Below are 16819 nucleotides of genomic sequence, written 5' to 3' on the forward strand. Positions count from 1 at the left end.
GTCGTGGCAACTGGCGCAGCCACACTGCAGCGACAACGACCGACCGTAACGACAAACGACAACAGTCGTGGCAACTGGCGCAGCCACACTGCAGCGACAACGACCGACCGTAACGACAAACGACAAAGACAACGACCGACCGTAACGACAAACGACAACAGTCGTGGCAACTGGCGCAGCCACACTGCAGCGACAACGACCGACCGTAACGACAAACGACAAAAGTCGCGGCGACTGGCGCAAACACACTGCAGCGACAGCAACTGGCGCAAACACACTGCAGCGACAGCGACTGGCGCAAACACACTGCAGCGACAGCGACCGACGTTGGGTCAAAGTTCACCCAGCACATATCCCACAGTGGTACAGACTACAGTGTACACATCATCACATGAACAAACGGCAAAGCTCCTGCTGCTGCTTTTAAGTAACAGGCTTCAAAAACTCTAGGTATAAGGAATAAGGATAAGATAATAAAGTAAAATATACGCAGCAAATTATCATGTACTGTACGTATACTGTGTCATACAGTGATCGTAGCTTGCCACAGCTGCACGCTTTGGTTAGACTGGTTCGCGGCTTCATTGTTTGTGACATGCGTCGCAAGTTTTGCGCTGGAGGACCAGTCTAGGCTATAGCATTATGGGTTTTTTTATGACGTAATCGTAATGTCACGTGCCAATGGCAACGGCTGCGATTGGCTATTTGTAAAGTGTCGCTGGCGACTGTCGCTGGAGAATAGAAACATTCCTAAATATTTTTGTCGTTGAGGTTGTCGCCGGTCGTTGTCGCGTGTGTGTGCAATGGCTCGTAGGAAACAATAGTTTCTAATTTTCTGAAAAGTTGTTTGTCATTACGGTCGGTCGCTGTCGCTGCAGTCTGTCTTTGTCTTAAGGAGGCCTTATGTTATATGCTGTACGAATAGTGCCAAAAGGGAAAAACTGACCTTATCCTAGCCCAAGGCATTGTCTATTAGGCCTATTGTAACTGTAAGCATAATATTTGTGATTAAATCATCTTCCCAAATGTTACCGATAGACGCAAAGATGATTACAGAAGAAAAAATGAAATCTACAACGGCAAGTTTATATATTGATTCAACAGCTGAAAGTCAGAAGATGATATGACTTAAAGAACAGGTACTTCTGTAACTTGTTACTGTTATAATGTTCGCACACTGTGCTATTATCATATTGCGCATTCAGCTTGTTGTGTGATGTGATTTGCTAGTGTATAGTCAGCAAGTGTTGTATGCAAGCCAATGTAAACATTGTAGTGGCCCTAGCGGTGGCCGCAACTGGATTTTCCCATGTGCTAAGTGTCAACACGTGGAATTTATTTGATTTGGGATAAATTTTAGCTCGCACCGTATAGTTACGGGTATAGGCATGACAGCGATGCAGTAGCAAGAAAACCCCAGAGTAACATGAAACAAAGTCTGTATATCTTAATTATACAATTAACTATTTTATTGCCTGATACACGAATAACATGTACTGGGTGTATCTAAATTATAGAATATATATACACTTATGTTAACATTTACTTTGCTTATTTTAATTAAATGATCGTCTTATCTAATATCTATTCTAAGTCTTGTAAACGATGGACGTGGCTTTTCGATTTCTTTGCTCCTCGTTGGTTGCTGCCGCTCCTCATTCGCGTTGATAGAAGCGTGGCTCCCCAATTTGTTTAAGACCTTACGCCTCAAAGCTGTTGATGTGCTGCTCGGCTCGTGATTAACCGCCTTATTCTTATTAGGTATACCTTCTGGTCTTGTTCCCATTCGTCGTCGGTCTTGCTCAACTGAGCTCATAGGTGACTTCTTACGGTGTGTTGCTCTCTCGAGCTCGTGGCCGAAAACACGCTTTTACCAGCGATTCGTGGCTACTTATATAGCAGTCTGGCTGTGACGTAGGACCCTGGCAGTACCACGCTGGCCCACCTGTGGCTCAGATGTCGGCGATGCCTGGGTGGTGTAAAGCTACGTCTCCACACACGCGGCACGACACGATACAACCGTTGTGCTGAAAAAAAATACATTGTGATTTCACGCATTGTGTCAGAGCGCATTGTGTTCACTCTGGTTCAGTGATCAGAAATTATGCATGTGCTTGTTGTCCATTGGCTGATGGTAGCGTGAGCAGAACACGTGATAAAAAAACAATCGCGTTGATTGGTTCAATTGTCTTTTCGCCGTCGCCGTGAAACCTGGCTGGCGCCGTGCCATGTCAGTGGAGACTGCGCTATAAGATATAATAGAATTGATTTGAACTTTGCCGGTAGGGGTGAACGACACCGTTTCCGTGGCGTTCCGTGCCGCGCCGCGTGTGTGGAGACGGGCCTTTAGTCCCCCTTCCTCGCACTTGCCTCTATTGCTGGGGATCTTCCTATCTCTGTTGCTGGGAAGCTTTCTATCTCTGTTGCTGGGGAACTTTCTATCTAATTACACAATTAACATGATTAAGGGACCAATTTATTGTGCTACACCATTTAGGGGTCTGTTTTAGTGTCTTACGCCATTTAGGGGTAAGATTTACATTATCTTACGGCAATAAGGGGTGAAATTTGCTAACGCTGAATATGCCATTTAGGGTCCAATTTTGAGATGCTCTGACGAGCATGCGTACCACTTTAGTATTGGAGTGGGCCCCCTCGGCCCTACTGCTGACATTATTTATCATATACAAAGAGCACTAACATTACCCCTACTTAATTGTAGCGCTCTCCACGATCATCACAGCTAGTAGTACTTGCCAACAATCAGAGAAGTGATTCCTAGCCATGCCTGGAAAACTGAAGGTGAAGGTTATTGAAGGTCGCAACCTTCCTGTCATGGATCGTGCCAGTGACCTCACGGATGCATTCGTGGAGGTAATGGGAACCCGCTGAATAAATGATGCATAAGTTTACGCGTCCGTCAAAATCGCATTTGTTAATGACGTTTATGAAGAATGACTTCAGCCATATTAGGACTGAAGCCATATTCCTCTATTCTGGTGCATCTGTGTGCTCAGCTACGTAAGCCTGTAACACAACTGGGCTCATTAATTACATTATTATTTAAAATTAAGTGCGGGTGGCACGAAAAAGGAAACAGGAATTTCAGCGCCAACAGCGATTGAAGTACGCTTTCATAATTCAGGTAAAATTTGGCAACACCACCTACAAGACGGAAGTATTCCGTAAATCGCTGAATCCTAAGTGGGATTCGGAATACTTCAGGTTTGAAGTCGACGACGAAGAATTGCAGGACGAACCTCTCCAGCTTAGGTGATGGCCGCCATCTTATTTTAATTGTTTTATCACTCGGCTAGTAACGTAAAAAAAAATCCACTAAATTGGGCTCTTGGACAATGGGTGATAGAAAATGATTGGATTATGTTTAATTCTCACAACATTACATTGTCACTATATATCACACTTGTCACATGGGAATTTGCTCTCACTTTGTGTGATTTATTATGTCACACGCAAATATATTCATGTTTTTTCCCCATTTTGTTATATTCTGTGTCATCATCTGACTTGTTGTTGATAACGTTGTTTTTGACTTTATACTACAGGGTGTTAGACTATGATACATACAGTGCTAACGATTCAATAGGAATGGTGTACATCGATCTCAACCCTCTGCTCATCTCTGCTGCTGTGACAGAATTCTCTGGCTGGTTTCCTATATTTGACACAATGCATGGTGAGAGGCATATATGCATTCAATAATATGTCTTAGCCACTATAGATCACTATTGATTATTAATTGATATGTTGATTAATGCAGTTTTCAAACAAATACCAAAACGATACTCGGTTGATTTGTATTTTAAAGTAATAGAAGGGTATTGTTTGATGTATATGTATATATTATATATTATCTAGTAACACTAGAGTAATGCGTGTAGATCTAGGCCTCGACATTGATGAACGCGTGGTGTGGTGTAACACTTTTTTAGCCGTGGCATAACGCATGCGCGCCATCTCTGCTGCGTGCACGGTTTTATTTTCCCCCTCCTGGCCAAGCGGTCCGGTGTCACGGTCCGGTTTCTATCGCAGGGAAATTCGAAGTCACTCAGTTTAGTCGTCCTAAATTCTCGACGAGTGGGTTCGGGTTTGCTCGGCCCGTCGTGCTAGAGCGTCAGCAACAGCGGCAGTCGCCCGCAACGCATATCGCGCCACTATTTTCTCGATTTTACGTGGATTTAAGCTGAAGCACGAATCACTGCTCTCTCTCTCTCCTTCCCCCCCCCTCTCTCTCTCTCTCTCTCTCTCTCGCTCGCTCGCGCTCTCTCTCTCTCTCTCTCTCTCTCTCTCGCTCGCTCTTTCTCTTTCTCTCTCTCGCTCTTTAAATTCCCTGTGCCATCTTTCCTTCGGTGTATTTAATGTTAGTGTATGTAGTACCTTCCCCCACCCCTTCCACTCATCACTTCTCTCTCTCGCCCTCTTTCAACCTGTCTGTCTGTAACTCTGCCTCTGTCTCTGTTTGCCCCTCCTTCCTCTCTGTATCTCTCTCCCTTTCATGACCCATACCTCTCGATCTCGCTCTCTCTCGCTCTCGCTCTCTCTCGCTCTCGTTCTCTCTCGCTCTCTCTCTCTCTCTCTCTTCTTCCACGACCTCTCTCCCTCTCTCACTCTCTCTTTCTCTCTCTCTCTCTCTCTCTCTCTCGCTCTGTAGTGAGAATCTGTTACTATAACTACTAGTAATTTCTATGCCATTCTTTCCTCTCGTCTTTCTTTCTCGCCATTACCCGCTACCGAAATGCTATATTGTATTTTAATGGGCATCTTAGCAACCTCGAAATAGCAACATGTGATAACAAGATGGCAATATTGCGTAAACATGCAGTTATCTGCATCATTTCTGGTGTGACTGTTTGTCACTGCCGATCTTCTTACTCCGGTTCTACACTGGCGGACATATCATTACTGTAATGACTATGGAATTTTGCACATTCGACACGACGATGCACATAGATAGCATTCATGGTGACCGCAATAATTACCACGTAATGCGTCACGAAAGCAACATAAATAATACACAAATAATAGAGAAAAAACACAAATTATTGGGCTTTGTGCGTCGCAACATGTATGCTGCGCCTGTAGGTAAAATCCTACCAGATATACTCGCTGTAAGATACCTATAAAGGCAGAGAACCTGTTTTAGTTGAGAGAAATGTGTAATATCGACATAGAAGAAAGAGAAACTCGTCTGCGCGGCTGGCGAGAGAGATGCCAGTTACATTTCCGTTGAACTCCTAGTTTTGGATTCTTACTCGTTGATCCACTACGTTCAACTGCGTACGCTTACTGCTTCACACTGAGCTTTCCGAATCAACACTACCTAAAAGGCAATTAAGTACCGGCACCAGGTGGTTAATATCTTACTTAGCATGTGTTTTTGCAGCGGCTTTGCACTCTCAGCGCTGCAGATGCAGTTAGTCTCACATCTCCTGCTTAGAGGTTTACCTGGGGCGTAAAATTAGCAATACGCACGCTGTGGAACTAATGCCGAAGATGGATGCTTGCATAGTCGGGTACTCCCACACATACGTGCATATTTGTGTGTATGCGAGTGAGTGCGTGCAAATAAGTATGCAGAATTAGGTATAGTGAGAGCGCATTTTCTTGGTGTGAATATATCGGGAATGATGCCATGACATGATGAACAAAAGAAAACAAACGATGTCTGTCGGCGATTTGTTAACGACGACTGAAATACCAGCGTCGTGAACATAAGCAGTGGCGTATCCATGCAGCATAGGGCGGAGCCGGCGTACGCCCCCCCCCCTGTTTGCACGTCCAGAAAAAAAATCAATAAAACTTTAAAAAAAATCTTTTTAGTAGCAGTGGGTCTTCAGGGGTAACGTCAGACTGAACGCCCTCCTGCTTCTGTTTGCTCCACAAGGACCTCCCTTTGCAAATGGATAAGGTGGTCACCAACTTCATCAGAAGGAAGCCTCGAAGGTAGCTATTGGCAAACTCCATAGAGGACGCTTAAGGTCCCGAACACACAATCCTGACCTGAACATCTCAGTGGCAATATTAGTAGGCCTAATTGTCACACTGACTTCTCACCCTGACCTGTGTACCAATCGGAGCTAATCATCAACATGATCAAGTCTGTTTCGTTTTAGTGCCATTAAACATGTTAAAGGACTTATCAAGTTATATCTTGTGTTAATTCTTACCTGTGCTTTAATACATGTATTATTACTATAGTAACCAAACCTCAGGCGTGTACGCTCTCTGAAAAGTCATGCAAAGTGTTTTAAATCCTAAATTGTAAGGTTGAGTCTAGGGTTGAGATAGTGTCATCAGACATCAGAATATGGCCCACAATATGCCTCAGATTGCAGGAAAATGGCTTAAATATTTCAATTTTTTTGGGGGAGCATGCCCCCAGACCCATCTCGCGCTGGCGTGCCGTAGGCCACATTCGGTATAGGTACATTTTGCCCCCCTGTTCATCAATTTCTGAATACGCCACTGATAAATGAATATTTATCACTACGTGCGCGAGCGCGCGTGTGTGTGTGCGTGTGCGTGTGCGTGTGATATTATATATTATATAATTGTATTATATTATGTTTGTATTATATACATACATCAAACAATACCCTTTTATTACTTTAAAATACAAATCAGCCGAGTATTGTTTTGGTATTTGTTTGAAAACCGCATTAATCAATATATCAATCAATAATCAATAGTGATCTAGCTAGTAGCTAAGACATATTCTTGAATTATATAAAGCCATGTTTTTGTTAATAGCATCTTCAGTGTAGAAAAAAAAATTCTGATATTTTACACTAATAATAATATTATTATTATTAGTGCAAAATATCGGAAAAAAAAGCTGTGCCCCGGGTGAGGATCGAACTCACGACCTTCAGATTATGAGACTGACGCGCTGCCTACTGCGCTACCAAGGCGGCACATGTGGGAATGTTTACTGTGCTCGAATAACAGTGCGCTGGATCTATTAACTGTGCTGCCATCTGTTGGCTGTATCGTTTGGCAAAGAAGCTCTATAGGTGTTGTACAACTGTAGAAGGTGTCCATAGGTAGCAGGCCTGAATAAGCATCGAGCAGAAATTTATTAAAAATACTCATTGGTTTGTCGCATACATAGGCTAACATACACTTTATTCATGTTAAATAACCACAGATTCAAGCTCTATACTCCATTCGAAACTTTTGCTAGTTCTATGACACATATATTTCTACAGAGTAGTCAGATCCCGTTTCATGCACAAAAATGACCGACTGGTCACCATGGCTACGCCACTTGCCGAAATGCTTGCGGAGGCTTACTGTATGCCCCCTATATAAACGATTTCACGCAGCTCCCCGCATTAAACACAGGCACTTAGAGTATCTGAATAATGAAAAATAATGCTCAATAAACACGAAATGTATTAACTACCAAAGTCTTAATGTTTCTCTACTCTCTTTCATCTATTATTGCCGATAATTTCCTGTAAATGCTGTTCAAATGCTCCTCTGCAACACACATGTACACACCGCATGCACGTCACTGCACGTTTATATATATGTGTAAACATGCAGTGACGTGCGTGCGGTGTACATGTGTGTTGCAGAGGAGCATTTGAACAGCATTTACAGGGAATTATCGGCAATAATAGGCGAAAGAGAGTAGAGAAACATTAAGACTTTAGTAGTAAATACATTTCGTGTTTATTTAACATTATTTTTCTTAATTGAGACGCTCCAAGTGCCTGTGGCATTAAATGAAATTGTTGACCTGACACAGATACTGCGTGCGTGTGTGCGTGCATGCGTGCTTGTTGCCATGGGTTTGCATGTGTTTATGTAGAGGGATTTCTGAAATTGTCTCTTTCAGAATAAAAAAGCAAAATGTAAAGTTCTCGTTTCATAAAATGACAATCATGACTATAAACCCGATATAAAACCTTAAAATTACTGAGGTTGTCATTCCCAAATTTTTTTATCACAACACGTTACTATAACATGTCATTACGTCTAATTAAAAAAAATTGAAAGTATAGACTGGCCTTCTTGTTAATAACCGCCATTTAAGTTGATTTATATCAGGAATCGTCATCGCACGTCTAATTGTGGAACGAAATACATTATCTCGATAGCCAAAAAGAGGCAAAAATTAGACATGCACTGAAGGTTTCTGATATAAAACAACTCGAATGGCAGTTAGCAAGAATGCCATTAGTTGTGCTAAGAATTGGTGAAGTGCATTAGGTACACAACTATAACCAATATCTTTGAATCGATTTGCTAATCCTTTCTTTGCCTTCTGCACAGCAGGAAGCGATTGCATCCATTTACCTTATTTCCTCTAGCTCCTTCTTTCAGGTCAAATAACTGCCTCCTGAATTAATCACATACAATATTCTTAATTATAAGTATTCATGTTAGATTTAAGTTGTAGGATGTGATCATTTATTTTTTAAATAACAGTGTTCTAATCTATTTTTTTTCATTTCAGGCATACGTGGTGAAATTCGAGTAACAGCCAAAGTTGACCTGTTCACTGACTTCAACAAATTCAAGCAGTCTTCCTGTGGCATTCAATTTTACTGCAGTGAGTTACTTATGCAGATAAGGTCTATGTCCCCCTGACCTCTGTTTGACCTCGCTCGTTTAGCTATTTCTGACTAATATATATATATATATATAATATATAATATATATAGGGCTAGGGTTAGGGTTAAGGTTAGGGTTAGGGTTAGGGTTAGTCAGAAATAGCTAAACGAGCCAGGTCAAACAGAGGTCAGGGGGACATAGACCCTACGAGCGTTACTTATTGACAGTTGTTTTAAGAGTGTGCTAATATCCACATGAGTTTCATTCATGCAAAATGTACTGTCACTGCGACTGCAGAAGAGTAATGTTAAGACTAATTAGGTTTTTGACAATGAGCCCCAAGACTATAACAGGATTAAGTATATATTCGCATACTGTACCGTATCCCCATGCGATTCGCGGCAGTATAGGTGGCAGCAGCATCGCGTCTCATCCAGGGAAAACATTTCTTTTTTTTCACGGGAGCTCTTTTTCAAAAGTCTGTGGAAAAAATAGCTCTCGTCAATAATTTTACGTGAGCTATTTTGAGCCTCACGGGAGCGATTTCGGAGGTTCGAAGAGCGAATCGCTCATCGCTCATGTGTATTTTTTACCCTGGTCTCATCGCGCGTAATCGCTGTCCTCCCTGCCGCAGCTGCCGGGATTCCATACGGTATGCAAATCCTCGCCGTCCACGGCTTCGTCGAGGAACTCGTTGTCAACGACGACCCTGAGTATCAGTGGATTGACAAGATCCGCACACCGAGGGCTTCCAACGAAGCTAGACAGCGGCTCTTCTCAAAATTATCGGGTATCCGACTTAATTATTCTCTAAATTGTTATAATTATTACCTGATTATTATAATTGTTATTTAATTATTATGATTATTCTCTAAATTATCATGTATGCAGCTTAAAGATGCCTTCCAATGCACTTTTTTTGTGACAAACCACTGTAAAAACGTAAGTAAATAACTCGCTACACTTTAACTGAATGTTAGCTTTGAAAATAAAACTGTAAAAATATGTATCAAACCTATATTTGCTCAACGAAAAAAACAACTCGAAAAACGCGTTTCGCTGCGGTTCTGTATCATGGCGCCAAGAGTCGACGCAGGTCACGTAACCAGCACAGCCATAGATATCATATAACACATGTGTTATAATATCTATGAGCACGTGCAGCCTTCACCATCACGGCAACACCGTATGGCAACAAGAGACGCGTCACAACATTGCCACACAGCAGAAAAAGTAAACGCTGTTTGAAACATTCGACCCGACACTTTCACGTTGTAGTCTAAAAGCTTCGAATGAACGTATTCCCGGGCCTATCAAACATATATAGGCAAGTAGAAATGTGCAATGTTAAAATAGTTCATTTTTGCCTGATTTTATGTTTTCCGCTTGAAATTTTGAGGGGAGGCACCTTCAATTATTCCCTGAATTATTACTGGAATAATTTTATTAACCAATTAATTAATTAATTAATAATTTGATTACTGTATACTGGAATCACCCTGTCTTCTGTCTGTCTGTCCGACACCAGCCTTGTGCACAGATCTCCTCGAAAAGTTCTGGACCGATTTCAACCATATTTGGTACACATCAGTACCCAAGGTAGTTGTCGACCTGCGATTAATGTTTTGCGTCCGACATTTTCGGAAAGATTCTTGGCCGTTTTTCGTAAATAAACCCATTTGGTTATATATGACATGCTGATGCCATCTAGTGGATTATTTCATACATAACTGCCAAGCCAAGCTTACTCGAGCAACGAAGTCCAGCGAAGTCCAGCGAAACGAAGCGAACATGGCTCCGCTGTGTATTTCGGTTGCTCGAGCAACGAAGTCCAGCGAAACGAAGCGAACATGGCCCCGCTCTGTATTTGGCTTGCTCGAGCAACGAAGTCCAGTGAAACGAAGCGAACATACCCCAGTCTCAATGTTGCTTGCTCCCTCTATATACCCTCTATAACCCCCGCCTTGACATCTATTTCATATCTAACCCCCCCTTGATATCTAATTGATATCGATCCACCCCCCCTTGATATCTATTTCATATCTAACCCCCCCTTGATATCTAATTGATATCGATCCACCCCCCCTTGATATCTATTTCATATCTAACCCCCCCTTGATATCTAATTGATATCGATCCCCCCCTCTTTATATCTCTTTTATATCACGACATTAATGACATTAAAGTTGGGAACGCTCCTAATGGAGCATCACCCCACTTTATACATAACTGCCCAGCCACTACCCAGTCGTTGATAGCACCCACACGTTCCCACTCGAGTACAATCAAATTCGCTGCCCCCCCCCCCTGCCTTAATTCGTGCCAGCTGTTTTGGCCAACAATAGCCCCCCTTGAGATAAGCGCACATATAAATAACAGCCCAACATGTGGTTATAATCCACTATTACCTCCACAACGAATCTTGTTGATTTCATATGTACCTGCCCATCCACTACTGAGTCATAAGTGTCTATAGTAACCAGCCCTATGCAGCCACAGGCCCTGCGACTTCCATTCATTAATACCACCTGCTTTGCCATACAATCGCATCGGTTCCAGATGAGCGTCACCAGTCATGCTCTCACATATCACAGGCACCATAACAGCTCGAATTGGGGGGGGGGGATTATTAGTCCATCTAGGGGACAATCGTTCTAGTTAGTACTTGTCACTTGAGTAGAATATCATGATGCCATCCATGATTCAGACTGCTTAGCGTTTGTGTCGCCATTACAAAATATGTCTGACGGCATTATGCGATAAAAATATCTATCACTGCTGATAATATAACGAGTACTTAAAGTCGTTTAATTGTGCAACATAAATCTCTATTGAATTGCCAACTTTTCGCGCAGGAGAGTTGCAGCGTAAGATCGGACTGAAGGTGTTAGAGTTGAAGGGTACGGCTGTCATCGGATACCTTCAGTGCTTTGACCTTGAAGGAGAATCGGGCATCGTCGTGCGAGGCATCGGAACGGCCGTTACCCTCGCCCGGGGACCGCCTAGCATGTCACATTCCCCTAATCTTCTGCAGGAGGACCTGAAGCAGTGAGTGTCGCACTATCGAGACCTAATTATGTAACTATAATAATACCTACGTATACCTAAGTATTATTATGGTTGAGCTAATAATACCTAGGTATACCTGAGTGTTATTATAGTAGAGATAATAACACATGGGTATAGCTGTTGATGCTATAAAACCCTACATATCCTCTCAGGACTGACATCACTGCGACTTTTCATTGCTCTCCAACTCGAGCTTGTTGTACATCCAAGGAAAGCGGTGGCATCGTTCGGCATTTATTTGTGTGTAGGTCCCCACTCCCCGAGGAAAGCGTGGCATCTCCTACTTCGCCCGTCACCATGGCGACTCCAGCCACTATCTCCTCATCTCCAACGAAAACCCACGAGGTTCTTTCTCAAAGAAGGCTGTCCGATACCGAAACTGGCACTCCACCTAGAGGTAATGTCAGGGAACATATATTATAATATATATATGAACACACATATATAGTATAGAAAAGTTATATATTGTTTTCCGGTATACCGAGTGAATTTTCATATGTGCCGGTTTACAATGTTGTGGACCACCATGTTATATTAGGTAGATTTATTGCTAACAGCATGTGTAGCTTGCTAGCAACTGTAGAATGAGCGTGTGACCTATATCACATTGCCACGATAAACTGTACCATCAAGATATTAAGTGATGCTGGTGATTTCTGCTATCACGTCTGTCTCAACAGGACAAGTTGTAGTAAATGTGCCGCCTTCCACTGGGACGAGAACAATAAGGCAGAGCTTGCCTTTACACCAACAACAACCGTTTGAGATGCTGGTATGTAATAAATGACGTGTGTGTGCAGTGTATACATACATATCTTGACTTAGCAACCACCACATCTGTAAGACACAAACAATAGAGAGTATTTGAGAGTTAAGATATTTATTGCATCATTTTCCAGAATTAGAGAAATCTGATGATAGCCTAACAATACTTGTTTCGAGAGAAATCATATAAGCAGTTTTAGAGTTAAAGTTACAACAAACCTGATTTTGATACGTATGCTAGTAGCCTACCCTTTTCCAATACCTTTTTTCCAAGTCCTTCACCTGCTCTTCAAGGACAAGTAGCATTTACAGGTTGTCAGTAAAACGTGTTTCTGCGGTTGATTGTTGCAGGAGTATCCGTTTGTGACGATGAAATGGTTTCCACCTGGTTTTGTGTTGCATATCGGAGGTGTCGTTTCAGCAAGATCTGTCAAACTTCTAGACAAGATACACAACCCAGGTGATCGCCTATTAGCAGACATATTTAGGAGGTGGAAATGAGGTTTAATATATTATTAGTTAATGTTCCTAAAATCTACATCTTCACTAACGCTCATAGGGTCTATGTCTCCCAGGGCACTGCCGGAACTTATACTCTGGGTATGGTCCGGTATACCGGAACGTACCCTGGTAACTATCTGATATGGTTAGGGTTAGGGTTGGGGAGTAGGCGTAGGCGACTCCCTAGACTCATTAGTGGAGTAGGCGAGGTACGGTCTGGCATATTAGATAGTACCAGGGTACGGTCCGGTACCGTACCCAGGGTACGTTCTGGCAGTACCCTCGGGTACATAGACCCTCTCAGCTTCACTAACATTTAGTAGATGTATGACATTAGCTGTGTATTGAAACTTATATAGGGGGGGCTGATATCTCGCTGCGTTTTTATTTCCCGATTTATTCGAGAGGTGTTAATTTTAAATGACGCTGTTTGACATGTCTTCCGCTCCCGTTTTGCAGAGGAGCCGGAGACTAGAGACGCCTGGTGGATGGAGTTGAGGATGGAGATGCGCTCTCACGCGAAAGCCCTGAGTTGTAACGCTGTACTAGGTTACTCTGAATCCACCAGCATCTGGTGAGTGTAGTTACTTGACGTAAGTAAGAGTGAAGAGCGCAGTCAGAGTGGTAATCTATACGTGGGAGCCAATCAGAATGGTTATTGTCGCACGTGATCTAATCAGAATGGCTACCTGTCTCTGTCCGTGAGCCAATCAGAATGACGATCTTTGTCCACGAACCAATCGGAATGACTATCAATCTGTGTGCGTAGCCCAATTGAAATGACTCTTTACTCAGTAGCTCGATATATACAACTGGCAGTTCTAGATGAGCCCGCTGCGTCGCGTGTAACATCTGTTCACTCTCTCGCAGCGAGGAGATATGCGTGCTGTCGGCAATAGGCACGGCCGCCATCGTCAGTCTGAAGCCCCAGCTCGCAGACTCCGCAGACGCCGGCATCCTGCATCCTCCGCCGCCGACCAACCTTTTGCGCTCGGCAGAGAAGAAGGACGCCGTCGAGAAGGAGAGGGTGGAGAAGGTGCTACGCGTCGACGTTAACCTTGCCAATGCTCACAATGTCGACCAGAGCTGGGGAAGTCAGAGGAGCAACAGGCATGTGTGATGCTACGTTAGCCAGTGCATTCGTATACGCATGCAATTCGAGCCAGTGCGCGTTGTTGTGATCATGATCGAGTGATTCCATGCTGATAATAGGTTTGGTGCTACGTATAATGAAAATACTGTGTTCCAGAAAAACGTTCGCAACGTCAAAAATTTTGTGACACGAATAACATTGAATCATGTTGTCCCATTTGCCCTTCGCATCGCGAATAAAGCAGTCATCATTTACAAATCACTTGAGTGCAAATTTACGTAACCCGTGTTATCGTACCGCAGGGATATTACCGCACGTATATCAAAAGCTGAACTGGTCGTAATTGCATTGAGAACGAGAAAGGTAATGTCGGATATATGAGTGTTTTTGTTTTAACGTTGGAAAGATTCAACCCATGGCATGATTTGAAATGTGTCTGTGATTGTAGCGTGTTGCTGTTGCAGTGAGGATGCTGCTATCGGGTGTTCGTTGTGCCACGTTCCGTACACGGAGAATAGTCTTCCATTCCCTACGAACCTCAACAAGTGTGGCGTCTGTAGGTACGTATGTGCATCAGAGCAGAAGAGTGATGTGACGATCTTTGGGTGGACGGGAATGGCATAGGTGTACTAGCAACGGGAATTTAAGATATGAACTCGTCTGTGACGTGTAAGGAATGATCAAAAACATAATTTTGTCCATATATACCTTGTGTTTATATTGCGTTAAACATAAAATCACACGTCTTTGTGATATGCTATCGCACATTTCTTTCATACAGTGTTCAACACAAAGAGGTGTCTGAAAAACCATGTCAAGGGAGACAGAATAAATTTAAAAATAGTAATAAGAGAAAAGGGAATATTTATTGGTTAAAATCAAAGCTAGGTAGCGTTACATGGCATATACACCATTACATATTCAATAAGGTCATGTCTTAAAGTACATACGAATCTTTCCTATAGACATAGTCTAGTGCCAGATGTGCTATTTACAACCCTGGAGCCACCAGAGGAGATTCAGACGATTGGGAAAGGCACACTCATTCAGGCTAAGTGAGATGATATAGCAAGATTGGCATAAAAATATCCAACATCCAAGAAGAGTTTTCATGTGCAAAACAATGTGAATTTCATCTTCGTTGAGATTATGGTATTTTTACACAAACGTGGAAAAATTTTACATATCAGCATTCAGAATTTATTGTAATTATACCTAATTAGTTTATTAAATGTGTTTTCCTTTATTAATCTATTTAATTATGTTCTTTATTATTTTTAACCAAATCTGCTATTTAATTTAGGGTTTGCAGGGTAAAGAAAGAAGTTAAAGGCGAGCAGAATGCTAAGGAAATAAGTGATGTACGTATAACCAAGTATAATCTGAGGTCTTACAGAACATAATAACTGTTAGTTTGTTAGATGTCATACAGCTGTTCTTACACAGCAAATAAGTTAACAGCTCAGTTTAGCGTAGTCAAATGCAACACCTATTTCCGAAGCAGATGCTATTAGATGCAAGGGGTTTGCAAAAAAAATTGCGTTTTGCAGAGGCTACCGTTTATGGAGTACGAGTTACACAGGCGTCTGCTAACAACACTAAAGCTGAAAGGCATGAATGCCATCTTCGGACTAAAGGTGGAAGTGTCGGTCGGTGACTTGCTGATGGTTGGCGTTGCAGTAAGTTGTCACTCATGTGTAGAAACGTGGACATGAAAGTGTAGTGGTGGGCATTTTATGAAATTAGTTACTCTCAGATAAATTATTCTCTTCAGACAAATTAGCAGGTCTATGTTTAATATGATATACAACAGAAACGTTATTCGTATGATTTTCGTTCTAGACTGGAACAGCAGTTTATGTTGCTGCTCTGCCTCCACCACAAATACCAAAGGTCAAAGGTCAGAGTTCTGTAAGTTTATAAAGTACTCTGCAGATTACTTTTAGGTAATGAGCCTGTATAGTGACATATATATAGCATATATAGTTTACACATATGTGACATTACGTTTATGTTACATTTACACAACATTACGTAATGTTACAGATGTTACATCGCATTTCATTTCGTTACATTGCGTGTACATTGCGAGGTATAATCAGACCCTTTGTTTTTATCTTCATGAAATTGTAGCACAGGATGAATGATTAAAATATACCCTTTGTTTTTAGGCATTCCAGGCAGAGGACATCCAAAAGGGTATCATAGATACATTGACCAGGAACAGAGATCTCTACGAATTAAACAAGGTAAAAACACACTTAACGGATATTACGCATGCATAAATGTAGCGTGAAAGGTGATTCATTTCATAGAAACGTGGGATACGTGGTACACCTTCTCATTTATTCATATCCGTCGCCAGTCACCGTATTTTGTCACCGATATAATTCTTTGCTCGCGTCGCAGGTTGTGAACACGGAGGCCGTTATTCCGGCACCCGTGGAGCCGGATATGGATGACGAAGATGGCGACTTTCTTATGCAGGGTCGCAAACATGTAGTCGTGGAGGTGCGTTGCTTGCAGCTTCTCTTTGCTTGTTGTTGTTTTGCCACAGCGGTCTGACTATTAGTAGCTACGATCTCTGTCATCTAATGACATTCAGTTTCTATAGTTAAGTTAAATCCTTCCCGCGCCTATATGGCGCATAGGGTGGTGCCTATCTCCGTTTCAGTAACCCTGAGGCCCTGCAGCTGCTTTCACGGTAAATGCTACAGTAGGGGGTTAGTCCACTGGTAAGTTTCTATAGTAATTGTTCCTTAATTGTCATTGTGTTTGTATGTTTATATATATACATATAGGGCCCTA

General features: G+C 42.3%; 1 protein-coding gene and 1 non-coding gene across 2 annotated transcripts in view; one reads left to right on the top strand and one right to left on the bottom strand.

Annotated features, from left to right (window-relative positions):
- LOC106804846 (C2 domain-containing protein 5-like) overlaps positions 1–16819 on the top strand; it is a 27925-nt gene that overhangs the window by 2559 nt on the left and 8547 nt on the right. Inside the window, exons 2-19 of the mRNA XM_014806201.1 lie at positions 2723–2874; positions 3146–3273; positions 3567–3697; positions 8486–8581; positions 9218–9373; positions 11439–11631; positions 11901–12049; positions 12333–12424; positions 12769–12877; positions 13378–13492; positions 13789–14028; positions 14476–14571; positions 14977–15066; positions 15315–15372; positions 15562–15690; positions 15854–15922; positions 16183–16260; positions 16421–16522. Of these exons, the coding sequence (XP_014661687.1) occupies positions 2785–2874; positions 3146–3273; positions 3567–3697; positions 8486–8581; positions 9218–9373; positions 11439–11631; positions 11901–12049; positions 12333–12424; positions 12769–12877; positions 13378–13492; positions 13789–14028; positions 14476–14571; positions 14977–15066; positions 15315–15372; positions 15562–15690; positions 15854–15922; positions 16183–16260; positions 16421–16522 (2121 nt within the window). The 5' untranslated portion in view covers positions 2723–2784. The remainder of the gene's footprint in view (positions 1–2722; positions 2875–3145; positions 3274–3566; positions 3698–8485; positions 8582–9217; positions 9374–11438; positions 11632–11900; positions 12050–12332; positions 12425–12768; positions 12878–13377; positions 13493–13788; positions 14029–14475; positions 14572–14976; positions 15067–15314; positions 15373–15561; positions 15691–15853; positions 15923–16182; positions 16261–16420; positions 16523–16819) is intronic.
- Trnam-cau lies at positions 6860–6932 on the bottom strand. Its single transcript has one exon. It is a non-coding gene; the product is annotated as a tRNA-Met (tRNA).

Source organism: Priapulus caudatus, unplaced genomic scaffold, assembly GCF_000485595.1.
Source record: "Priapulus caudatus unplaced genomic scaffold, Priapulus_caudatus-5.0.1 Scaffold90, whole genome shotgun sequence".
In the NCBI taxonomy this organism is placed as follows: Eukaryota; Metazoa; Priapulida; class Priapulimorpha; order Priapulimorphida; family Priapulidae; genus Priapulus; species Priapulus caudatus.